At 35.8% G+C, this 26,532-nt stretch overlaps 1 protein-coding gene across 22 annotated transcripts in view; it reads left to right on the top strand.

Moving 5' to 3' along the window:
* Positions 1 to 26,532, top strand: part of GPHN (gephyrin) — a 301,882-nt gene that overhangs the window by 225,770 nt on the left and 49,580 nt on the right. For 9 of the 22 annotated variants that reach the window (XM_076344879.1, XM_076344866.1, XM_076344880.1 and 6 more), the window contains 4 exons: positions 3,578 to 3,619; positions 18,278 to 18,340; positions 20,699 to 20,741; positions 24,160 to 24,297. In XM_076344879.1, the coding sequence (XP_076200994.1) occupies positions 3,578 to 3,619; positions 18,278 to 18,340; positions 20,699 to 20,741; positions 24,160 to 24,297 (286 nt within the window). The remainder of the gene's footprint in view (positions 1 to 3,577; positions 3,620 to 18,277; positions 18,341 to 20,698; positions 20,742 to 24,159; positions 24,298 to 26,532) is intronic. The other 13 variants (XM_076344877.1, XM_076344875.1, XM_076344872.1 and 10 more) reach the window with 2 other exon arrangements.

The raw sequence follows: 26,532 nt of genomic DNA, 5'->3' as shown, positions 1-26,532 counted from the left end.
AGTGAAAACAGCTGACTGGTTTATATTTTAGAACTCATAATACCTGCTAAAATCGGTACCTTCCTGCAAGTGTGTTCAACTGAGATTCAACAGAACAATACTGCTTCAATCTGTGTTTTGAAGATAGATACTTTTTTTTTTAATTGTGCAGACTAAGAATTTTAAATGCAAGTTTAAACTCTGCAGAAAAATGTTATGGAAAGTCCATCAGAAAAAAAATTAAATCTAAGTATAGAAGTTCTACACAGAGTTCCCAAGTAATATGAAAAACAATTTTTGTGTGGCTTTTGACCAGCATAGTTCCAAATCAAAGGTTCTGGTTTTGTTCAAGAAAAAAGTTCTCAGAATTCACAGCAGAGGCCAAATACTGTCCACAGATGATGTTTAATGACACCAGGATTGTCATTTTTCACACAGAGCTGTATCTCTCAGTCTCTACGGTCTCCTGCATGCAGTGTTCTGTCTTACTTTAAGTACCTGCCTTCTTTGATCATGATGAAGGATTACATTTACAGGGCTTTTATTCCTGGTCTTAATACTCCATTATTAAAGATCTGAGTCAAGCCAGTAAGGCCCTCAGACTAACAACAAATTGCTCTTGCAGCCTTTGAATGAGATTCTCGGTGTAAATGGGCGTAGCTCTTAAGATCATTCTCATAGTGGGGAATTTCTGTGACTGACAACATGGCCCCTTAACTTGAATGTTCATGGGGGAAAAGAGCCCAACAGCTCAAATGTTAGCACGTTAGCTTCACCTAACGCAATATGTAGGGGTTGTCAGGTAGCATACAAAATAAGGAGAGCTGCCTCCTCTCTCAAACTGGAAGAAACAGTCACTGGAGTTCATATATGACAACAAATTGTAAGCAGTAGGTTGTAGATTGCAGAATCATCAAAGGAGCTTGGAAAAGTATTGACATTTAATTTTAATAACACAGAAGCAATACACTTAGAAAATGCTGAAATCAGGCAGATGCTCAAAAATGGAGACTAGTTAACAAGAAAGCAATGACATAGAAATGATCAGGAAATTATAAGTGTGCAGCAGATTAAACAGTCTCATTGTGTGATCCTGTTGAAAAAAAACAGCAATCACTATGTGCAGAAGCGTGGTATGAGCATAACCCTTTCTTCAAGAACATTAGATCATTTTGAGACTAGAACACGAGCATACCTTCAATTTCATCATTATGAGAAAATGAATAAGAAAAAAAGAATTTGGAGTGAGTGAGATTAAGATACTAAGGAAAATTGTGTGTGTGTTTGAGCATAGGGAGAAATAAAATATACAGGTATCTTACTGAAGGGAATGTCATTTGCTTCTATACAACTGGAACTTTTTTCATAAAAAAGAAAATACAAAATGATTTAAAGTGATTACTGATAGGAATAAGACTGAAGTTAAATGGTAAGTTTAGCCTAGATATTAATGAAAATATGGATAATTAGATCACAGGCTAATTTGACAAGGAAAGTAATAGCATTCCACTTATAGTAGTTGTCTAAGAGAAGATTAAAGCAGACATGTGTCTAACATACCCCTTGTAAGTTAGTGTGAGGAGTAGACAACTTCTTAAAAACTTTGCAGAGTACGATTGCAAACCTCCTCATCGTTGTTGTTCTTGTTTATCTAGTTGCTGATACTTAAAAAACTGCTGCTGTGATGTTTCTTGCTGTTACTGCATTCTTTGGATCCTCACCTGCAAAACTAAAGCTAGTCGTTCTTCTTTTTCCATGCTGTTGCAAGACAAACCATGGGAACAATGGTTGGACATTATTTATGAGAATCTTGATTAGAGACTCATCCAGAAGCCTTAGGTGAATAGCAGAACCCCTGTTCTAAGCAAAAGCACACCTTATCTTTCTTAGAAAGCTTTCAAAGCAATGTTTCTAGAAAGTTTTTGCTCTGTCAGAAGGGGTTCTCTTTTTTCTTTTTTCTTTTTCTTTTTTTTTTTTTACAAAATAGATTTTAAGAATAATACTTGATTTCTTAAAACTGCATTTTCTACTCTTTCTATTTGTGTGAAGGAATTTTCTATTTTTGACTTAATCCTTCTGCAAATCAGCTCACTGTAAGAAAACATTTCATCAGGTGAAGAAATGCTGAGTGTGTGTTAACATTTAAGATGTGAAGTGATTCAGATTTCCTTAGTAATGTTATCTAGAAGAGCAAACGAAACAGACGATGCCAAAAAGGAACAAAAATATTTTCAGAGTATTAAAAAATTCTCAGTGAAGAAAAAACAGCTGTATAGAAGTATATAATGGAGACATAAATGAACACAGACAAATGCGACTGTAGAATTTTCCTGGAAGTGAAATTTTATTTTTCAATGAAGAATTAAATACACATTTGAGATTGAAGAATATTCATGAGAGACTCTTTATGAGTACCATGTTCTCTGCTCAGTCCATCATAATACCTAAGTCAGCAAGTGGTCACTAATAATTTATGTGGAAATTCTTGCTGGGTTCATCTTTACCACAAAGGTATCCAAACTGCTGTACAGATACTAATTTTTTTGAAGTCCTAAGGAAGTTTTGCTGGGGCTTCTGATAAATCATTTTTCCACCCCTAGAAAAAAATCAAGAGGAGATTTTTAATGCATTTATAACAACCATGTCTTTTTAAAATTCATTTATTAGGCTGCTTTTACTCTTTCTTCACAGCCAGTTGTCATCATATCATTATTAAGCTAGCAAAAGTCAAGGGAAAAAAAAACCACAAAACTCAGACTACTCTTTGTAATTGAAACATGAAATGTTTTCAACCAAAGAAAGGATTTTCAGATTTGTTAGGAAAAGAAATCCTATAAATAACTGGAGAGTCCTTTTTTAATACTTGAGTTATGTCTGAGTGATTAATAGTATAGAAAAATGGGTATCTTGTATAAACAAAGTGTTCCTTGGGCTATCAGTAAAACTGTAGTGTTACCAATTAATTTGTGTTTGTGCTGAAAGCTTTCGACAGCGGACAGTGTCCGTCAAGAATCACAGCACTTTACGTTGCTTAGGGACATAATCTGCAGATTTCTACTGACCTATATCTGGCCGTTAGTCATTTAACTTTGCAAGTTATTCTGGTTTTTGGGGCAGTGAGATTGAAGAAAAACCTCCGTTGTCAAAGTGCTGGTTCTGAGCATCTGAAAACATAAAGATATACAGGGAAGAATAGGGCCTCTAATGGGTTTTCACATTGTACCCTTTGCAGAGTTAGAATAAAACTAGTAGTTTTAAATGAAAGAGATTGGTAAAGCTTTATCCTAGAATACCTTATTGTCCTAAGGATAGTGTTGTCAGTTATTTAGAGGAGGAAGGATTGATAGTTGTCTTCAGATTCATCTTTAGTTTTAATTATTTTATAAATAAATACAGTTTTGTTTTGTTTTGTTTTTAAGAAGCTTCCACCTTAAAAGGCATAAATTTGAAGTTTCTGAAATAGCTGGTCATGGAAACTTAATGAACCCCCTGCTACAATGTCAGTGCTGGAACCACCTATACAGAAAACCTTCTGAGACCCTTACTGTGCCACCATTTCTTTTTTAACAATGTTTTCTTTTCCCCACTGCACAACCAGGCTCGGCTCCCTTCGTGCTCATCCACCTATAGTGTTTCTGAGGTATACTTTGCACGTGTTCTCTCACACAGTCGACCTGCTCGCCCATCACACTTTTTTGGTTTTATTTACTTTTTTCCTTTTTGCATTGCACTGTGCACAAGTGGGGAAAAATCAGCTGGGGGGGGCAGATTTTGCATGATTAATCTGCAACCATGTTCAGCGTGGTTTTAAAATCACTGTACCAGTCTGGGACCACCATGATGTGTAGTCTAGCTAGGCAACTGCTACATAACATATAAGCATAAATTACATGATAAAAGCATCCTTAATTATCTCTTACATTAAAATAAAAATAATAAATTTACAAATGTCCAGGCTGCAGAATGCTTCACTGGTTAGTCTGACCCATTTTCAGCCAGTGAAACTGGAAAGACTCTGTAAAGATGGCCATCACATTATGATTACTAATTACCTGTCTAGATATAGGTGGTTTTATGATATCTGAAGTTCATTATTAATTCCCAAAGCTCTGGCTTGGGTCACTGCCTGCCAAAATATATATACTGTTGTAAATACTTCCATATCAGCTTCACAATAGTCTTCTATAATAAGGTACAGTACCATCTGAGCAAGAATTGAAAAGAAAAATACGTTCAATTGTAATTAGGATGGGGAAAAAAGGAGAAAGATGTTAAGATAAACTAGAATTCACAACATCGTGGGATAAAAACAGAATTTATAAAATACTGTCAAATTAATGCCATGACCCACTGTGTAAAGATTAGGCTTCAGCATATTATTATAATTGATTAATGGATGAGTATCAAAAAGATGGACTTGAGGTTTTCTGCAATTCTGAATCAGTCTTGAGCACATACAGTTATTTATTCTGTATTTTAAAAGAATCCCTTAAAGTTGACAAGATCTCATAAAAAGATGACAGTTCGCTCTATCTCACACTGTGGGCCAAGTTCTAGACCTGATGTGAATGTTCTATTAATGAGCATCATACAAAATGCAAACATCTTATGCTCACCTACTCAATCACTTTGTCCCTAAGCAGGAGGATCTGCGTGTAAGCAATACCTTGCTGATGTGCGTCTAATTTGTTCTCAAAAGCTTCAGCTTCTCAAGCAGTCATTCCTAGCACTTCCTTATCCTTAGCAATAGAAAGTTTTTTTTCTAGTTTCAGTGTATGAACAGGCAAAAGATCCAATAAAAAAGTTTTGAAGAGGAAAGATGCTTACCAGTTTTTCTGTCATAGATAAATAGTTGCTGTCTGGCTCCAGCAGGAGACAAGTCATTTTAAAGATAATCAAGTATGTGTTCTTAAAAGCACCTGATAGGTATTCTGCCGTTTGTTGTGCCTCGTTACTGTATTATATGAAAGCCTCGCTGTTTTTATCATGATTATCATCAAAACACCAATATGGAATAAATAAATATTACTATACTCATACACATACAAGACACTTTTTTCTAAGCTAATACAGGAGCAAGAAATTAAGTTTAGTGCATACAGATGCAAGACAAATGCCATCCTCACTCAACCAGCCATTCTTCTGAATGATCTGTGTGAAATTAAGAAAAAGCACTGGATCAACAGGCATTTCAGCTTGATGACACTTTGTTTCCAAAGAATCCAACTGTGATAGTTCACATCAGCAAAAATGGTGAACATGCTTTTACGGATTATGAAGTAAATAAGCCACTTTCAGGGAAACTGGACGACTCTTGCTTTGCCTGCAGCTTCAGCCATTTGCTTTTTCATGTTCTGGAGGGATCACTGTCTTCGAAAGAAATACAAACCAAGGTTCTGTGGCTGGTGACTGGTCAACATGTATGGGTCTCCTGCTTGATCAGATTCCAAAAACTACTTTGCCTTCTCCAAAGCTATCAGGCTGTAGTACCAATTAGTGATCTTGGAATAGTTAGATTCTACTGCAACTGAAGAAGAAAATTGGAGTATTAAGTGCATGAAAACTTAGTGAACACTGTCCACAAAGGATGGCTTTGCAATTTGTAATAAAGAGTCTGCTAGCTGAAGTACCAATGTGGCACTGCGAGACTGTACAAGCAATTTGTCCTTTATACTCTGTCTAAAGGGAAGATCTTCATAGCTAAAATGCGGATAACCTGGCTGCCTGGTGAACTGGATCTTGTGATGCAGATAAAAAAATTCTAGCTGATCAGAATTTCATGCTTATGAAACATACAGTGCAAGACTCCCCTCTTTTAAACTGCAAACTGAAGGTGTAAGAAAAATATGGATATGTTCTTCTCTGGTGGCAGGATAGCACCCTGTGTATTTTTGAACAGACCGTTTGAGCCAATGACAGATCCAAAGGAACAAATCAATTGAAACTGAAGATCTCTGTGGCAATTGTAGCTATTTGAAGAGGCAAGGAGGGACTGGAGGTTCTCTGGGGTCCATAAAGGATTTGTAGTGTAGTTTCTAGCTTTGTAAGAGACTCATTCAGAAATACAGCTTGATGTCAGGATGCATGTGGCAATGCTCAATGTCATCTGCTATTATTTTGGAAAATGGGAAAGGCTGCTATGAGTAAACAACATCCTGACCTCTAAATGATATGATAGAAAATCTCCCAAACTGAGGTATTGTTAAATCGAGTCCAAAAGCCTGCCATTAGTTTTGATCAAGGGGAAGAAAAGGAGTAATGTTGTATTGCATAATGTCTCATATCCAGGGGGAAAAAAGGACCACACTTTTGGTAGGATCTCAAGGTTGTTTCTTGTGTCTACACCTATTTCTGTGGTTCTTATTCCAAGAAAATATTTTTCTTAAGCACCAAGTTCAGAGCTTCTTAATTTTATATGTCCAAGTCATCACCAAATAGCTTTGGACCTTCAGAGGACGCCAGGAACACAGAGACGAGAGAAATGGAATCAATGCTGTGGGAATTCAGCTGAACGTGCCCTCTGACAAAGGTACAACAAAAGATAAAAGAAAAGATAACCTGATATAAACAATTTCTGAAATCTGTTTTTCGGAAATAGACATTGTAGATTCATCGTAAGAAATTTCCTTACAATTCTAATTGTTGAGAAAAGGTCTGGAATTGGATTAACTGGCACTCCTTGAGCCAAGATTGCCAAAAAGGGAGGTGAGTGTACTCTCAGGGAGTTTTTTCTGCTGTTACATAGAAGGTCTTTGATTGAAGAAGTAAAAGATCTTCCAGCAGAAGAGAAACTTGGGATTTGTGTATTCTGCATTGTGAAGAATTTGAGGTAGTATTTGCTGCCTGATTTTTTTCATAGAAAACATCCTTGTAGAGGCTATTTTGCATCTCAGAGTCCAATAATTAGGAAAAGCTTCTTTTCACCTGTTCCTTTTTATTGTCACCAGTTCCACTGGTGAAACTGTGGATGCGGTCAGCTGATGCCTATTTGAGAGGAATGGGCAGAAAGTTTTTAAAAACTGAGGTGCTGTCTTTGGTTCAATTCAGTTAAATCAAAGTGAGTTTCTTTAAAAAGTGATTCCCTTGTGGCAAGAGGAGTAAAGCTTTAATGCTCTAAAATGGTATAATGATAAAATATAAATTCATGTTCTGTTTGAATTTCACAATAAGCAATAAAGTTTTTCCCCCTTCATGAAAACCAGTTACCTTCATGCCTGTAATTTTCCTAAGTGTTAGCAGGACTACTTAAATGATTTTTCTAAGAGTAGAAATATTAATTAAGAATTGTGCTGACTTAGCAGTTGTGCAGTATAGTATGTGTGTAATACATCTATAATTTACTTATTATTCAGTTGTCACAAAACAGAATTTATTTTTTTTAACAGCAGTAGTTCACTTAAGAAATTATTTAATCAGATTGGCTTCACTTACATTATTAGACGTGCTCTGACTTCAGCTTGTGTCTTAGAAATACTGTACAGAATGTAGAACTAATGGATTGACCAAAGAAGGTCCATAGTCTCCTAATTTATAAAATTACACTTAGGTAATATTACACAATGGCCCCATTTTTATCCTCATTTGTATCTCAGATTTTTTATTACCAGCATCAGTCTCTCTCTCTTTCTCTCCCCCCCTCTCTCCCCCCACCCCCCCCAGCTTCTGCATGCGCTATGTGTTTGACTAAAAGCGTAATGAAGGAAACCTATTGACCTGCTTGTTGAAAGTATAGTGGCAGCAAAATGTTTACTGCAGTGCTATCCCCTGCTTTCTAAAAAAAAAAAAAAAAGTAAGTTTTTCAAAGAGGGAGACACTCAGGTCTGTAGCTTGTCAGATGTTTTATTTAGCCTCATTGAGTGGTTAGAACATGATGCTTTGTGTTGTGAAAGATCTACAAAATTTCATGTTATTTTTCTCTCCCACAAAGTACATTATTTCCATAAAAATAGTTTTGGAATATGTGTTGGCTGCATACTGGTTGATGGGATTTGATTGTATACTTAGCATTGTTAATAAAAAGAGACTTGTATTATCTTACCTGATAAAACAAGAGCAGAGGGACCAGTACAGGGAATTAAGTCTCAACAGTATTCAGAGAACAAGAGGAAATACTGTTTCCTGCAACAGGTAGTTGACTTCAGAAGTCCATTCAGAGACTGCAGGAAGATTTTTATGTGCTCTAAGTTAAAGTATTCTATATAGTATGCATTACAAAATGTTGTAAATAACTGAATCTTGTCATTTAGAACAAGGGACTACTTTTGACAGTCAGATTCAAGAGCATCCTTAATGCATGCACAGTAAGCCCAGCATTTTGAATTTGCTGCCTACGTGCAAATTCTGCATCTGGCTTCAAGAAGATATGCCAGCTTCCTCATGCTGGCTTAAGAATGTGGCAACCCCTTATACTTTGTCACCCCTTTTTAAAATTGGGTTTATTACTCTTTTATCTAAAATATTACTCTCTAGATTTCTAACCAGTGGGCCAATTAATGCAATTTTTTAGTTAGTTTATTCTTATATTACAAATAAAAACTAAATTTTCTGGCAGTTTGCCAGATAAAAAATTTAGAAGAATGAATTTAACCATGATAATTGACTGTGCAATTGTCAAATAACTGAAAAGGTCTTCAGTCAATTCTTAGGCACCCCAGAATGCTTTAATGTCAGTGTTGTTTTTATAATTATGGAAATATTTTAATATAAAGGAAAATCCTAAGTGAATATCCATATACAATGTCTGAAATTTGAATTGCGTATTGTTAAAGGTCTGTCTCTAGCACTGTTTTTGAAGATCATTAGAATAACAGCAAGAAAAGTGTGACATAATTCTAAGAAATGTAAATAGATTTGAAATACCATAGGTGGTCTTTAGACTTTCAGGTGTAACAAGTGAATTATATGGTTTTGTTATTGGTCAGATTATTAGGCTGGTTTTGTACTCAGTATTTATGCCCTTGACTTGTACATTTTTGAAAACATATTATGCACAAACTTGATTAGAGTGGCACAAAGTTTATATTTTGTTACATCAATTAACTTCTACTTCTGTAATATGAATACATCCCATAAATAGGGAAAGCACAAACAAAATCAGTCACACATAGTAATTTCTGGAACAGGACTTCCTTTTTCTTTGCTTTTTCTTTTGTAAACTTTTCAGTGAATATATCTGCTGGAAATTTTTTTTTCCCAATATAGAGAATTTCATTCAACCCTTACAATTACAGGGTGACATAATTGAAGTGAAAAAGTGTTTCAGGAGATGGGAGACCATGACCAAGAAGAGTGGACCTGTGCCTTTATTTTCTCTAACATAAGATCACTCTCATGGCATAAACAAAGATTGCTCTTAGACAATTAAGGCTATGCCTTGGATAGGGGAGACAAAATGAAGTAAATGTAGGCAGCTCCTCTCCATTCTCTTCTCTGCTTTCAAGCAGGACTCCAGCAGATAGAGAATTTGCTTCTTTACATCTGACATAAATATACTGATCCATTGAAGAAAAATTGCTACATTAAATTGAGATTACCTACCTCATTGCCTTATGAACCCCATATGCATTGTAGAGATGCTCTTTGAAATTTGAAATAATGTTTTTCTAAGTTAGCTCTATTCATTAGAGGGAATGCTGAGGTTTTCATATTGTTTATGGACATGGCTTTAATTAACTTGCCAGGTATGTCCTTAACAAGATCCTCAGCTTGAAAACAGAAAAATATCTTGACAAAAAAAAAAAAAAAGTCTTTATGTATCTGTGATATCTACAGTTCAGAAATAAATGAATATAACAGAGCCAATAAGGATCCACTAATCATTTGGGTTTTGTCTGACTATACTGGTACAATCTAGTCCTGGTTTTCTGTGTTATTTTTTTGTAAAATTAGAATTTGTAGGTATTTCTCTTTCAAACATGAACAAGAGGTCAAAGCTTTCTATTTGGCAATTGCCATTTAAAGAATTAAATTTTTTCTATTGCATTTTGCTTTGCTAATAGTACTACCTCACTCTAGGCTTAAGAAAAATTAATGAATTAAAATTCTTACTTTTAGAGAAATGTGGTTTCCTCAGCGCACATTAAAATGCAAAAATTTATTGAAAGCCAGTGATCTAGTTTCCTTTTTTGTAGAAAATAGCTTTGCTAGTTCCATCTTCATTCTTGTTATTGGGATTAATAGCTGCACAAAATATCTTCTTTAGCATTCTCTCTGCCATACCAGAATAGAGAACTGCTCTTGCTACAAGAGCTAGATGTCATATCAAGAAAGGCATTTATTGTCATAAATGCTCATGAGTGAAAGTATGGCAAAATTTCAAGTTACATCAGGAAGGAGAGTGCATTATTGCAATAATCTGATCAAGGTATACATGAATAACTTCGATGAATCACATCTTAGATATTTACAATAAAATTAATTTTAAAAAATTCATTAAGAAATGTTACTATATTTGTACTTTAAACACAATTTATCTTTGTTTACCCACTGCTGAATCTTAAATTAGATCCATTATTAGTTCATACATACAAAATAGAAGCAAAATTTTACTTAATCCTACAGCTTCTCTGTGCATGGTGCTTACCTTGTGACTTCTGTCAAATAAAATTATCCCTGCATATTAACGTTTTGAACTTATTCTTCTGTTCTCTACTAATAAGTTCAGTTCAAGCACTAAGTTCATTTACAAAGAACTATGTAACATTCAGGAGAGTGGTAAAAACTGGGGTTTTGAATGGCATGTCATTTCATATTACAGATTTTGGCTTAAACCTTATCTAATCAACTCATCAAAATTGTAATACTTTTTGTTGATCTTTATTATGGTTAAATGCTTCACAGTTCTGCATTTATCAGAGAGAGAATAAATAAAATCCAAAATGTCTATTAGGAAGGCACTAAGAAATTGAATGATAAAATCACAGCTGTTTTCCAGATAATGTTATATATATTTCTATATTCTAAAAATTGAGTAATTCAGAAATAATTTCCATCCTTCCCCATTTGGAACTTAAAGTTCTTTGCTTTTTGTTTCAAGACAAGTCTTTATGTTTCAATTTTAAATGCCCATCTCTGAATTTTTCCCTTTCTTCTTCTTCCAAAAAATAGGGAGATATTTCACCCTGCCTTGTGGTAGAGATGTGCAATCCTTTATGAAACAAATTAGATCAAGTCAGAGAGCTATGAATGTCATTTTCCTTTTGATTTGTTATGGTTTAGACTCATGTACGTAATCTACATTTGCATTTTCCAAAGTCAGTCTTTTCATTATTTCTCTATAATTACATCCATTTAAGCAAAGGTTTTTTTCCATTTTCTTCTGTACCATACCTTGGACTGTATGGCATCAAAACTGGCTTGATTAGATAGAACTGTGAGATTTCTTTTCTAGACAACCACTGTTTTCTTTTTAAATCCAGTAGGAAGCTGCTCACCAGCATACAATGTTTAGTATTTATGTGTTTGGGTTTTACTACTTAAATCAGTTTGTTTGAGAAGCCAGACATTAGTTTGTATTCTGTTACACTAGTAATAACACTTAGTGCAACTGCTCTCTAGGTTCAGCTCCCAAAGCAGTCTAACTCTTCAGTCAGCTTCAGTAATAGAATCTGGAAAATTAGTCTAGAGTCTGAAAGAGTAATAAATCAAAGTAGGTCAAAGCTTCTATTACATTGCTGTTATGGCTTTTGGAGTAATCACTGATGTAAAATGCTATACGTGTGATCTAATTTACGTGTACCTCTAGTGGCCAGTGTCTCTTTAAACACATGGAAAATCAAATTAGATATACACAGCAGTGTCAATATCAGTAACGTATAGTTCAAATGTTAGTGGGTTCCCATCAGTGCTCCCTATGTTACCTTCCTGGTTTTCCAGTTTCTCAAATGCAGTTTTGCAACATGGAAACAAGTTTTCTTGCTAAGGTAATTACCATGAAGTTTTTCAGTTAAGAGCTGGAGGAAAGAATGTCCTTATTCGCAGTATTTTCCATATCCCTTTCTTTTCTGTGAATTTCCAGGATTCAGTGCTGCTAAAAGACCAGCCAAATTAATATTCTGTTCTCAGGCACATAACTGCTGTGGGGAGCCTGGTAGTTGTTGTGCTGGACCTTGCAATCCAGACTGCCAAATTCAAGACAGCACTAAATGAATCTTATCCTTTTAAGCCTTTGAGGCTCAAAGCAAAATCCTAAATGCAAATCCTCTTCCTGCATTTGTTTTTCTGACGACTTTCAAAAATAGTTTCTAACTTGGGTTTGACAGTATAGTTCTCAGTGCAGCGTTTGCTCGGTTCCAGCCTCTCCTATCCATAGCTTATGAACCCTCTGAAATCATCATGTTATTCATCCATGATTTCACTTTAAGAATTCTCCTCAGAGGAATATAGTCTGTTTCTGCCTCAACTCAAAGGCAGAAACCTAGCTCTTCATACAGTGAGTTCACTGTACTGATATTTACTGCTCAGATGGATTAATGGACTGAAGCTTTATTTTCCTTACAGTTGTTGCTCCTTAGTTGGAATCTTAACTTAAAAGAGCTTTATTCATTTTTATACTTGAAAGTGTACAAGTCTGAGGTTTTGGCTGAATACTGTATACATCAGTGACTATAATATACAACATATATAAGATTATCATTACCTGTGTTTACTAGTTTTTGCTCTTGTACTTGAAGCCCTTCAAGTTTGATGTTCCTAGCTCAAATAAAAATGTTAAGCTTAACTAAAATCAACTACTTCAGAGTTACGCCAGTGCAGAAATTCTGATCGGACCACAGGGGGAAATGTATGTTTTGTTCCTGCTCATATAGTTAAAAAAGTAGTCCAACCATTGACTTTAGAATGATAATAACGATAAAAATATCCAACCAAAATTGCTGGCAAACGCCAATGGAAAAAGCTGAAAATTAACTTTAAAGATGCTTTAAGAACATAAGAAATTGGGTGATGGCCTTTTGTTGACTCTTTAGGCCTGAAGATTCACTGGTCAGCTGATTGGTGGCTTTTGAAGCTTATCATGGTTTTGGTTTTGTTGTTACTTTTTTCACATGTTCATGTTCTTTTAACACAGAAATGCAAGGAATGTTACCTGTGTAGTCAGCTTCCAGGAAGATAAGATTGTAAGCATGAAATACAGTTGTAGGCTTTGTTAGCAATTACAAGTAAGGTCAATGGAGAGATGCTTTGTTACTCCCACAGACCATGGGTCAAAGGGATGGAGGCCCATAGGCCTCGGACCAGGTAGGAACAAAAGCAGCAGAAGCTAAAAGTTCCAAACAGGCCTCTGTCCGTTCCCCACCAACATTTATTCAGATATTGACAATAACTAGATATTAAGAAAGCTGAATTGTGTTTCTCAGTTGTAGAAGATGGGGCGAGTGGTGACTACAGCTATCCTGCTTTCAGTTCAGGAGACATAGCTGTCTGCTGGAACAGAAAACACAACGCTGTAGCAAAAGGCCCTGAATGTGGGTACTGAGGAAGACTATATTGCATTTTCTGTCTCCATATTAATGCAAACTTCATGTTTCATGCTGGAAAAAACTTCTTACACCATTTTCAGGGGTACTCATTTTCTGTGTGTCCTTCTTGAGACACACACTGAGTCATGTTCACGTATGCTGAGCACTCCAAATGCAGTTGAAATAAATGGCAGCTGAGGGGCTTTGCATTCTGTCATCCAGCTGTAGGCATGTCAAGTTAAATTTAGTCCAGATGTCTCTGGGTCTCAGTTTCCCATTTGTAAAATCAAGTCATCCCTCTGCTTCACAAAGATTTTTATAAAAATAAATTCCTTCATGTGTATTAGGACATTTTCTATTGTAGAACCGAGCACAACAGAGAAATCTATAAAGTACTAAATAATTCCCTATTCAGAAGAGAGTTTGGGTAATGTTTAGCAAGTAAAACATGAAACTAGTTTTTGAACAGGGAGATTAAAATGAAATAGCCTTATCTTGTCTCATGCAGAAGCCCTGCTGAAAATAATTAGGATGAAATCATAATGCCTACATGTCAAAGGAAAAATAAGAGTCGCACACATAACATTGATCTGGTATTTCCTAAATGTTGTGTTTCACTTCAACTTGCCAATTTTGCTTGACTACATTTGAATGAAGTATTTATTTTAAAATTTGGATTTTGAGGGTCACGCCATTCAAGAAAAATAGTTTCAATTTTTTGCAGTAATGTGGAAATTTTGTTTTAATGCTGCATTGAAATTGGCTGTTGCTGGGTCAAGAAATAGAAATATGAAAATAGTTGAAATTTCATTTAAAAGCAAAATACTTGTAATAGAAATGAAACTTTTTAAAATGTCAGCCATATTAGTGTATGTCAAGGGTTGGAGAGTAATTTATAGTGTGCTTGAGGACAAGAATTTCTATACATCACATGTATTTTTAGTCGATCTGATTGACAGCAGCTTAAAAAGCTGGTTGAACTGGAATGGACAAGGAGTTTCAAAAGTCTTAATGCTGGTCAGATAGGATATAACTCAGACATCTAGCTTATACTCTAAGGCCAAGTGATTCATCAATCGCATTGCCAGCATGTGAGATTGTATGAAAATAGGAAAATAAATCCCATCTCTGTGGCAAACAACAAGGGCAACAGGAATCTCTTTCTCTTGTATCTCTTTGGAAAGAAAATTTATTCTCTCTGCCTTTATTTACACTTACTTCTCAAACTGGAGAATATTTCCAGGGCATTTGGGGAAATGTTTAAGATTTTCATTCAAACAAATAAAAGACCTTGTTCACAGCTAATAATACAAGTAGTAGAACTTTTGATTTTTCCAAGTGCAGTGTTCCTAGAGATTTCTTGTGTCTTACAAATCTTACTTGGATTCTGTTAGCACAGGTTAGAAATATCTGTTGGAGGTTGTGCACAAATTATTTGTTGCTGGCGCAACTTGAGGCCATTTCCTCTCGTCCTATCGCTAGTTACTTGGGAGAAGAGACCAACACCCACCTCGCTACAACCTCCTTTCAGGTAGTTGTAGAGAGCGATGAGGTCTCCCCTCAGCCTCCTTTTCTCCAGGCTAAACAACCCCCGTTCCCTCAGCCGCTCCTCATAAGACTTGTTCTCCAGACCCCTCACCAGCCTCGTTGCCCTTCTCTGGACACGCTCCAGCACCTCGACGTCCTTCTTGTAGTGAGGGGCCCAAAACTGAACACAGTATTCGAGGTGACTAGGAAAAACCTCAGAAAAGAGAACTCAATAATATATGTATGAAAACATAAAGGCATATTCAAGATTTGAAGACGACTTTTGTTCAGTGTCCAGTCTACCAAGCATAACACTTAATAAGTGGTAAAAATCTGCTCCTAAGACGATTTTGGCTTCAAATGATTTTTTGCTTATTTCTTCCCACTGACTCGACATGAGTAATTCCGTGTGTAGAATACTGCCTATTTAAATTTTGGTGAGATGAATCCCACCCATAGTGCTGCTCCTTTTTAAAAATGTGTTTATGAGTAATGTCTGCTGCTACCAAATTCTTTGACCTCACTTTCATTTCCCTTTCAGAGGTGTTCTCAGTATAACAAGAAAAAAATATTCTGTAGTTTTGAACTGACTTTAGTCCTAATTCAGATGGCCATAAAGCATACTCTCAAGACTTCGCATATTCAGCTCAGTGTAAAAGTGCTGTTTGAATAGGAAGGCATTCCTGAAACAGGAAGATTGCATCTTGTAATAGGGTTATTTAATCCTCAAATATTTTGTTAAACGTTTTCTGAAGTACGCAATTCCAGATATGCTTTTCCTGTGAATTTTTTTAACAACCTCATTTTATATTTCATATTAATTCAATCAAAGTAATTGTCTCAGTTCTTCAGATTAGATTTAAAACTTTTTTTTAATGAAATGAACCAATGTATTTCATTACATTTTTCAGTTTGCTCCTAGTTTAACCTCATGTATATTGCTTAGAATAACAGGCCAAAATCAATTTTTACCATATTATTACACCAGTTTGAGACATTGTTACTCATGGTGTAGTTTTATTTTATATATTTATTTACAGATACTGATTAATGTATGTTGCACTCTTGGGGGGAAAGGTATTTTAGGCAGGAGACACCATGCGAACCTGTACAGTTATAAATCAGATCACGTGTGATTTGAAATCTATTTAAAGCAGGCAAGTATTTGAGAGACCATTCAAATGTACAAATACACAGAGTATATTGTACAGAACTCAGATCATGTAATTACTAGTAAATCACAGGTAGATAAAAGCAGCAGCAGTATACTTTCCCACATCACACAGAATAAATTGTCTTCATAAAACTGCTGAAGTTTGAAGGAGAGGTTATATGAGTTACACACTGTCTCACCGACAGTAAGTTGTAGTAGGTGCAATACCTCATAAACCGGCCTGCCTGGTGTTTATGAGACAGTTAGAGGAATAGAGTTCTCGGATTGCTAATGGCTGCTGTGCTTTGCATACCCTGCTTCCTTCATTACAGCTTGGCGAACTCATTCCCTTTGCTGTACCTTAGTCCTCTGTGTCTGTGTGTATGTTTGGGTTTCTGCTGGTGGTTCCACGTTCTGCATGCTTTCCTGAAAGCGGAGCAATGTGCTTTCCCATAACTGACAAAGATTATGGGTTAGCCTCCTACAGGCTCTGTGTTCCTGAGAAACGGGCTCTTTCTGTTGGTGATAACTCATGTTTTGATGTCGTTGTTCTGAATTGTTCTTCATGTTGTAAAATTGAGTTGAAACGTACTCCCATAAGAGTTAGCTTTTCATATTGGGCTGGAAACTCTTCATTTTTGTGTAGCAATTTGTTTTATTATAACCAATGGCTTTTAATTGTACCTCCCATAATGAAGAGCTGACTTAATACTCTGTGCTAATCTTGTTATGACTTTAAAAAGGTAAGTAATTTCTCTAACCATTCCTAACAGTCGTGATAAAGTGTTAAAGGGTTTTTCAATTTTCTTTTTTTTCTTTATTTTTCACATGAATTTTTCACTTGTAGCATGAACTTTTCTTTGTGTCTTTTTCTATTTTTCTTGTAAAAAAATTTTTTGTGGACCGATTTTTATTTGCAGCAAAACATATAATGTAGATTTAAATAAATCCAATTTAGTACAGACATTGATTTCATTTTTCCGACCAATCATGATTGATAGACAGAAATTGTCAGCAGGACTCTTTATTTTACCATTCCCGTAATTTATTTTTGAGTACTTCATTTCACATTCTATTTACTACTTCAGCCAATGGGAGAAAGCTTACTCAGCATTCCAGCATGATGAAATTATATCTTAAAGAACATAAAATCCAGTTTGCTTAAAAAACAGAGTAATGTGAATTGAATGCTTTGGGTTTGGTTACATTCTGCCTGAACTATGCAGGGGAATGGTACTGGCTGGTAGCCCACTGTATCTTCTGCCAAGGTACACTGTGAGCCAAGAGGCTGTAGAATGGACAAACAATAAATCTATACTTTCCCTGTGAAAGGAGAAACAGCCATAGGTTGTTATTTCTGTAACTACCTGTGAATGAGAAGAATTATAGTAAATAATACTACTAATCACTCGCCCCAGTCAGTCGTGGTACTATATGCAATGTAATACGGATTCTTTACTTAGCAGTAGCTGTGAAAAGAATACAGATTTTTCATAAATGTCACAAATAACAAAGTAGTAAAACATACAAATAATGAATATGATAAAAGGCACTTAAAGCACATGACCCCATTTATACAAAGTTCCGTTGCTGCTAAAACTGTATGTGTTGGAAAACTGGTGGGTTTTATTCAAAATCATATTTTACTGCAGTTTTGTTTAAAAATCACATTTAGGGTATCAATGTGCAATTCATATTAAACAAACAGAAGTATTATGTACTAACTAATTTTGATGTCAGTTATGTTAAAACGTGGTTTGTATTCTGCAGCTGTGAGCATAGGTTGGGAAATGATCAAGTCTAGCTGATCAAGCCTTTTATTTTATTATCATGGATTCCTCTTCCACAGCTGCTTTTAAAATTTGTGGGAAGCAAATTATTTCTCATACTGCATATGTTGCCCATCAGGTGAGTGATAACATGAAAGCTGTAGGCTGGGTGTAAGAAATCAAAAAGTAAATTTAAAGTCCTCTGTGTGCACAGAATTAAAAAAATGACCTGTAAGAGGCTGCGTGTGAAGCCAGCTGTCTTTTGTTACCATTGTCATTTGGACACTGTAAGAGCAAAACTTTGTCAGCACGTTTTTTATATTAGAAGATTTGATCTGCAAATCTCAGCTGCTCTGTTCATTATAAATCTCTTGTTTTTGTCCATACACTAGCTCCACTATAGGTTGGAAGGGCTTAAAGATGAACTGAGGAGGAATAGAGGCTACAACTCGAGAGTAACTATTACTGCTCAAAGGAGCTGTTTTCCATTCGCAAACATTGCTTTGCGCTATGGGTTTGGGCTCCTTCTGTTCCTCCACTTTGTTGAAGACTCTCTCTTGACTTCCATTTTACTTCTCTAGCACTGTCTTTGTCCGCTAACATTTTTCCTCCTTCTCTAGTAGCTTTTATCTGTGTCCTTTGGATCACATATTTTACTTAGTTTGTTTTAATAGATTGTTTCAAATGTTTGTGTTTTGTATTTTTGGTTTTTTGCCTTTTTCTTTAGGACTATGTTACCTCACTGAGTTTCATTCCACAGTTTGCTGAATCGCTTGGTTATTTTGCAGCAGGTCCATTCCTCGTTTTCTCTTTTCATATGGTTTTCAGTGAGAAATAAGAGAGCCTCTTCCATTTTAAACAGTAGTCTTACACACATAGGCCCATGTCTCCTTTTGCACACACCATCTTCTGCCTTGCCACGTCCATCCTGCTTCTCTCTCTCTCTCAGTCTGTGCCTCTCTCTCTTTTGTGCTTTCTTTCCTACCATTATACCATCTTTTTGGTCCAGAATTGTCCTTTCGTAAATTATAGGTAAATATTTACTTCTTCCAAAGAGAGTTTATGTCATGCCTTTGAAATCTGGTAAAACAACTCTGGGCCAAATTTGGACATCATTAATATTTTGTTTGCAGTTTTCTTGTATAGTATTTTTGGTGGGAAGGAGGGAGGGTTTGGGTTTTTTCGGTTTGTTTTTTTTAAACAACAGTTTTTTTCAGGGAAGGACACCATAACCCACTCTAAGTTGCAACATTACTTTCCATAAGTTATTCCATTACAATAAGTAGACTGTGTTGCGCTGTAGAATCCAATTTTTGTATGTGAATATACATTTGGGGCAAGCTGCTGTGGAACAGAAGAAAGAGGTTTAGAAGCTGGGGCACATTTGGTTTCAGCCTTAAATGGTTGTTCCTTTCTGAAGACAGCTTTTTGGGGGTTGAGCATGTACCATTCTTCATCAATTGTTAGATCATACATATTCATTTTCTAGGCAATTTTTCTGTAACTGCAAATTGAAACTGTAGTCTGAAAGATAATCTGGATTCACTCCTTTGCTTTTTCAGCAGAGACAAATGTTCTGCAATGAAATTAAACCCTTCAGCGTCACCTGTGCTATTCCACTTCTTTCACCACGTGTACACGGTTTTACTTTATTAGTACTCTCGCTGAAATTTAGCAATACATTTGTCAATAAAGTAAAAAAAGAGAAGGATTCCATTCATACTCTCTCTGAGGTTTGTCTTCCTGTGAAGTTTACTTTAGCTGGGGTTTTGTCCACGCAAAAAGCTTTTTATTCAAGTGTTACCAGTTCAGTCAGCTGACCTGCCAGAAAATAGACTGCTGTTCAAATTAGTTCATCTAAAAACTTGCAACTTCAGTGTTGTTATACAATGTGCTGTCTTTCCAAACCTGAGAAGAATTAACAAGAGCTGATGCTTCAGTATAGATAAAGTTTAAACTGTGTTGTGTTTACAGGACTGATACTCTTCAAAAAACAATTCTTTTTTAAATCTGCATGGTAAACAGATGGAACTCTAAATATCCAGTGTTACTAGAATATTAGACCAATGTGAGTCCTCCAGTTTCCCTGGAGTCAGACAAATGTATCTGGAATAGCACAGTGGCAGCTAAGCATCTAGGAAGAGGATTTGTTGAGAAACCAGTTGTCATTCTCACTTTTTAAGGTAGAATTGCACTGAAAGTTCATACTGAACATAGCATTTCTTTTAACCAAACAGAAACAACTGAGTAAATTTATCTGGCTCCAGCCAGGAGCTGTTTATACAATTGTGAGTTGCTTATACAATTGTGAAGAAGTCTTATTAAATATCTTCAGAATCAACACAATCTAAATTGAGTATTTTAAACTCTTTCTATAATACCTGAAAATATCAATAATAGAATTTTAAAGCAGGTCATGATAATATAGTTATGTTAGTATTTTGTCTAATCATAAAACAGGACCTAGATTCAGAGTTACTGTAATTCCAATTATATAAAAAAAATGTGGATTTTCTGTTTAAAACTGGAGCTTAACACGTAATTTTAACCATTGTGTTCTTTGATTTTACTCTATTACTGTCCTTAGGCCGTCTTGTTTCTTGCGGGGGGCGCGTAAAATTGCTTGTATCAGATTCTGACCATCAGCTACTACCCTTCTGCTTAAATATACTTATCTCATGTAGAGTATGTAAGAATGTTGCTGAAAATATGTATAGCCTCTGTCTTAGATCCCAGGAGCTTGCCCATTATATCTCTGTATTTTGCATTCTTCTTAACTTCTGTAGCTCATAGACTCTGTGCTCTCTCTGCAGGTCCAGTCTAGGTGCAGCAGCAAGGAGAACATCCTCAGAGCAAGTAAGTACTGAAACTTCATAGCTCTATTGAGAAACTAAGACTGCTCAGAAGACAGCAAATGATAGTCAGATGAGAAGAGAAGGATATAGTTGGGACATAAGTGGGTTTGCAGAAGTTGTTTAATAACTTAAGACAATGAAATTCGGTCCAAAGAGAAAATAAAAATGTAAATAGCTCGTAGTGTTCATGTATTAATGGATAGTTGCCTTTTAATTTTTTCTTCCAAGTTGTTCTTCTAATGACATGGAGGTCTGTGTTGTTTGTGGTGATGTATTGTTGTAAATTATCATGTGTGTGCAAGTTTTATGGGCAAAAAGAATCAACACTGAAAGACAATGAAAATGGAAATTCTCAAGTTGAATATATATGATTTTTATTTTCATACCTGAACATGACATTGAATGTTGGGTTACATAAAACCAAACCAAACAATGCAAAGGTTAAGAATTCAGATTTGATCCAAATGACTTGTTCTTTAATTCGCACAATTCCTTTCCTTTGTTTTATGGGACTCTTTCCTAGTCTAAAATTTGATCCACCGTATGTGTGTGTGTGTATATATATATATATATATAACAACAGGAATAGGAAGTTGTTTTGGTGATAAGAGAGAAGGCTGTCAGGAATTTTCTACCTTATGCAACCAATTGACTTAGCTGCTTCAAAGCTAGAGGATTATTTTGTCATACAAAATGCTGCTTAATGTAAGTAGTTATTTTCAGAGCCATTTGACATTAGTGAAAGGTAACTTGGGAAAGTCTGAGGAGTTGTTTAATGTCATATACTTGTAATTAACAAGTACCACTTAGTAATTTTAGGATTTAAAAAATCATTCTTTCTTTGTCTCTGGGTCTGTTTAAACGTATGATACCTCTAAAAGAAGAATTAGCATTTGTTTGTAGGAAGAAACAGGGAGAGAGAAGGGTTAGTAGTTACGCATGCATCTTCCTTTCTTCATTAAGGTTATTCATGCTAGTGTTAAAGCTGAAGGGGCTCTATTTTTGAGTATGTATTTTCTTGGCTTCTCTTGCAGAAATAGTGGGTGTTACTTTTGGTGTTGGAGCAAAGTTGTCAGAGATTAGGAGATTTTATCTATTTTCAAAAAAAAACTGTGTTGAAGAACGCATTTCTCAGGAGATTTTAACAGAATCTTTGACTTAAGCAAATGATGTGTATTAGACACAGAGTTCCAAAGCTGAAGGTAGTACTCTGGGCACCATTCAAAGCATTCAAAGCCTCTGAATTCATTCATGATTTAAGGGTTAAAGAGGTGCAATGTTAATTTCTGAAGTAGCTAACAGTGAGTTATAGGTAGCAGTAAAACATAAACATTAAAGCACCTAATGGCTGTAGCATAAAGGTTGTTTGCTGCCACACAATTCCCCTAGCTTTCACTGCTGTGACATATTTTTTCCTAACATCTTCCTTCATTTGTTCTAACTATTTCTTTTAAGAAAATAGTTTCTTAATTTATACAGTCAGGAAAAAGTTTTTAACATACATTGTGTGGAATCTGCTGGACCTGCAGGAATTACAGTGCTGCTAAGCTGCATTTCTTTCTCTATGCAGAGAGTGGTATGGCAAGTTTGACTTTGTCTCACAAATGCTTTCCTTTCCTTTTCCTCGTTTTTATGAGGTTGCTAACAAAATACAGACATAATAATGGAAAATCTAAGCTTGCTAGGGACATCCCTGTTGTTAAATCCAGGAATGCAGTTTTTCCACTAGTTACACTTTTATCTTACAATAGTTTAATTTGGATCATTTCTGCCTAGTTTGCTTATGAGAAAGTCATGTTTAAGAGTGTGAAAAGTCTTAGTATAGTTAAAATGTATCTCATCAGCTGTTTCTCTCTTCCTCAGTATGGCAACTGCTATGTTAAAGAAAGGAATTAAGTCAGTTAGAAATTACTTGTTCTTGACAAATTCGCAGTGCCTGCTTTTATCATGATGTTATCTTCTAAATACATACAAAGAGATTATTCAGATAATTTCTTCCAGAATCTTTCTTGGGACTGGAATTAGGTGGGCAGTTTTATTTGTCTCTACTTCTTCCTGTTAAAGATAGTTACTGTGTTATTGGCAAAAAAATAAACTAATGAACAATCTCCCACATAGAGAGAAAGCATGTGTCAGTGCTGAAATAAGTTTTATATATACAGATCGATTAAGTGACCTTCTCTTCTGAAAGGAAAAACTTAGATTGCATGATTGTTTTACTATTTTTGTAGTTATTTTTTTAGTGGAAGACTGCACTTAAAGCAATAATCTAATTTTTTTCCAGAATGTGAAGGCATGTGCAGCAGCAAATGGGATAGTTAGGTAGCTACTGCAAAGCAAAATCACGTCATTAAAAATTAGTTTCTATTTTTTGTTAATGCTATCTTATTATAATATGTTGCTTTAGGAATATCATTACGTATTACATATAGAACATCATCCACTTTGGATCTCATAAATGCCTTCTTGTTCTAGGCAAATCCATTCCAGATATTTCTACAAACGTCATTTTCTTAACCTTTTGGTTTGTATCTGTTACTCTTGTTTATGTATTCCTGCAATAGTTCCTTCTCTTCAGTTGCTTATCTTCATTCTCAAAATCCTTCAAAGCTTGTTGTCCCCTTGTTTACTCTCTCAGTAAGTATCAAGAAATCAAACGTGCTGCTGGCTTCATTTTCAAATAACTTTTATCGTATTTTCTCCCAACCTGTCCCTCATACTTGGGAAAAGTAAGCTTCCTTTAATCTATCCTACTACCTTCACTCAAATTACGCATTTAAACGTCACTTTGCTATGGTGACTACAAAATCTTGACAATGGGTCAGATGCCCACTAGCTGGAAACACTGTCTGCTGTCCTGACTGTCCAGTGATTTCGTTGTGCTTCCCTCTATCCTCCTTTCAAACCTTTTGACTCCCATCTCGCTCTTGGATTGCAAACTCACTGGGACAGTGTCCATTTTTATGTTTTATCTGTGCACTGCACATAGCATATTGAGATGTGTTTGTGGAGAACAGAATGAGGAGTGAATTGTCCTGAGTTCATAGTTCATAGAACTGAGTTAACCTCAGATTATCATCCTCGGTGTAAAATACTGCATCATCTTGAAGGTTTCTGTTTCTGATTAACTGATCCTTTCATGCTCATCAAGACTTCTGGTATGTTCTTCATGACAAGTAAGGATATATACTTTTGTGAACGTTTTCAATTGTAAATTGCATTTTCTTTTAAATCTCTCTTTTGATTGTAGTTGAATACAATGCCTTCCCAGTGTCTGACATAAATGCTCTATAGTGATAACTAAGTAATTTAGTTTACCCCAAAGTGCCAGATTAATTTCAGTAAAGTGGTTTAAATGAACATCACTGCGTACATCTACACATTGTAGCATACATAAACTTGGTGCTCTCTTGTTGCAGGTCACAGTGCTGTTGACATTACCAAGGTAGCAAGAAGACACCGCATGTCTCCATTCCCATTGACATCTATGGACAAGGCCTTCATCACAGTTCTGGAGATGACCCCAGTGCTTGGAACAGAAATCATCAATTACAGAGGTATTTTAAGTTGGATTCTTTGTGAGGATTAGGGTAGTTATTTCCTTATTCTACAACCTTCTTAAGCACTTGCTCTTTTATTAATGTTGTGAGGTGTCTGAGACAGTACCTTCTCCAGGAGAAACTGCTTTAGGAAATGCCAATAATAGGAGCAGAAGTCACCTTTCAAAGTCAGGAGAACGTTGATTGAGCTCAGTGCTGCTCCCTGAAGGAATCTGTAATGGAACTCTAATTAAATATATAAATGAATTTTCTTCTGGTCTGTGTTATATGCAACAAAGCTGAAACATAGAAACCACAGTTTGCCTCAGTGGTTGATTTAACACTGGACTTCTGTAGATGCCAAGTAGCTCCAAGTTGTACTGTGATCGTTCACTCTGTTCTCTTACTGTGGGAGATTCTCACTAAAGCCCCTCTCCAATCTGAGATTAGTGATCAAATCAAGGTGATTATTGACTCCAGGTCACTTTTTTCCATGTCTATATCTTTAACAGTTCGTCTCAGTCTGTTTTTCCAGATCCTACTTGGCCTACTAGTCATTCCAGAATTTGCCTCCTCTTCTCATAAACGCAAGATAATTCCCTTTCTACTCTACCGCTACATTTGATCCTTTTCTGATACTTACTTGCATTTAATGTGTGATTTATTGAAACTTTATAATCAAGGGTAACTGTTTTATACAGCGAGGTTGTCTTAAAAGGCACCAAACAGCAGGCAAAATGTCAGACCTTGTGACTGTGTCTATACTTGTAAATAAATGGGCATAGATGAAGCCATTTTCTGGCCTTAAAAGGAATGAGCAGGGCACCTCTCATGTTTATTCAGCTAAACTATCCTCCCTCCTGAAATAGTGTGTTCATAATGCCTATTAGGTGTCTCCCTTGCTTCTGCTATCCCTTACACCAAGCCTGGGCATTCTCTGGGAGAGCGTTCGTGGCACAGAACAAAATCATGACAGGAAGCATGCTGACAAGTAATCCTAAAGTAGGTAGGGAAGAGGAAACCTCCTCCAGGGGTTCCTCCAGATTTTCCAAAGGTAAGGTGGTGAGTGAAGAGAGAGTGGAACCATGAGCCTCAAGAGCCAGAGTGTTTAGGACATCAGTGGACTCCAGATAGCAGAGAGGTAAAAATAGTTTCTGAATGGGATATTCTGTCTTCTGGCTTGAAAGTTCAAAGTTTTCCTGCCCTTCACCAAATCTTTGTGCTGCCACAAACATTTGAGATGTCTTCATATTGACATACTGATTTAGCGGACTGTATGTAGAATCACACCTGTGTGTTTAGTCAGTCCAAGTGGAGATCAGCACTCCTCTGTGCCTTGGTAGCAGGAAGCACGTCTCTGAGAAGGTGCTGCATATCCTGCATTCAGAACAGTGACAATACTGGATTAACAAGGAATATGCATATTACACCCTGCACTTTCATAATGGTGTGCAGATTAGAAGAAGGCATTAAGGCATAAATGCCCGAGTATAGCTATTAGATCTTTTTGGATAGCTGTCCATTAAATGTGGAGACAGCCCTTTGTGGACAGTATGATGAGCAACAGTGGTAGGCACATTTAGTCCAAATAGATGCTATATATATGACACTGAACTCCTGAAATAAAGGATAAAAGTCTGGCATGTACCTCCCTGAAAAAGCAGCACAGCATATGTTTATTTTGCTATATAAGGTAGTGTTAAGGTACTGTAGCATTATTATTCTTTTTTACATAAAAATAGTTTTGATTTTTTAAACCTCTAGTGCAAAACTAAGTGAAGAAATAAGTTCTTGAATTTGGGTTGTATTGATTACAGGGGAAAACAAGTATTAAGCTGTTATTTTTCCTTTTTTTGTCCTTGATTCTATAAATATGTCTTATTCTCTTGTCCTTTTATCTTTATTACTATTTTTCTCCATCTCTCTTTTACACTTCTGGATGAAAACTTACATACTGTTTCACAACACTTTTGTGTTGCTGTCGTTGTGTTTCTGGACAGAAGCTGTATTTTCCCTGGAAGTTAATAAAATGTGGCTAAAAATATTCTTCTGGGTAGACAGAGAATAAGCATAATCCTCACATGCTACATATATGTTGATATATATAACAATAACATCACCATCTGTTTATAGGTATACACCAGTCTTTGTGCAAACATATTTGCATCAACAGTAGGTAGCAGCCTTTTCGTATACCTGATTTGTAAACTTCTTCATTAGAACTATGGTGAAATCAGACAAAACCACAGTATA

Source organism: Aptenodytes patagonicus, chromosome 7, assembly GCF_965638725.1.
Source record: "Aptenodytes patagonicus chromosome 7, bAptPat1.pri.cur, whole genome shotgun sequence".
NCBI lineage: Eukaryota > Metazoa > Chordata > Aves > Sphenisciformes > Spheniscidae > Aptenodytes > Aptenodytes patagonicus.
Note: the sequence above shows the minus strand (reverse complement) of the source record. Positions and strands in the feature narration are given on the sequence as shown.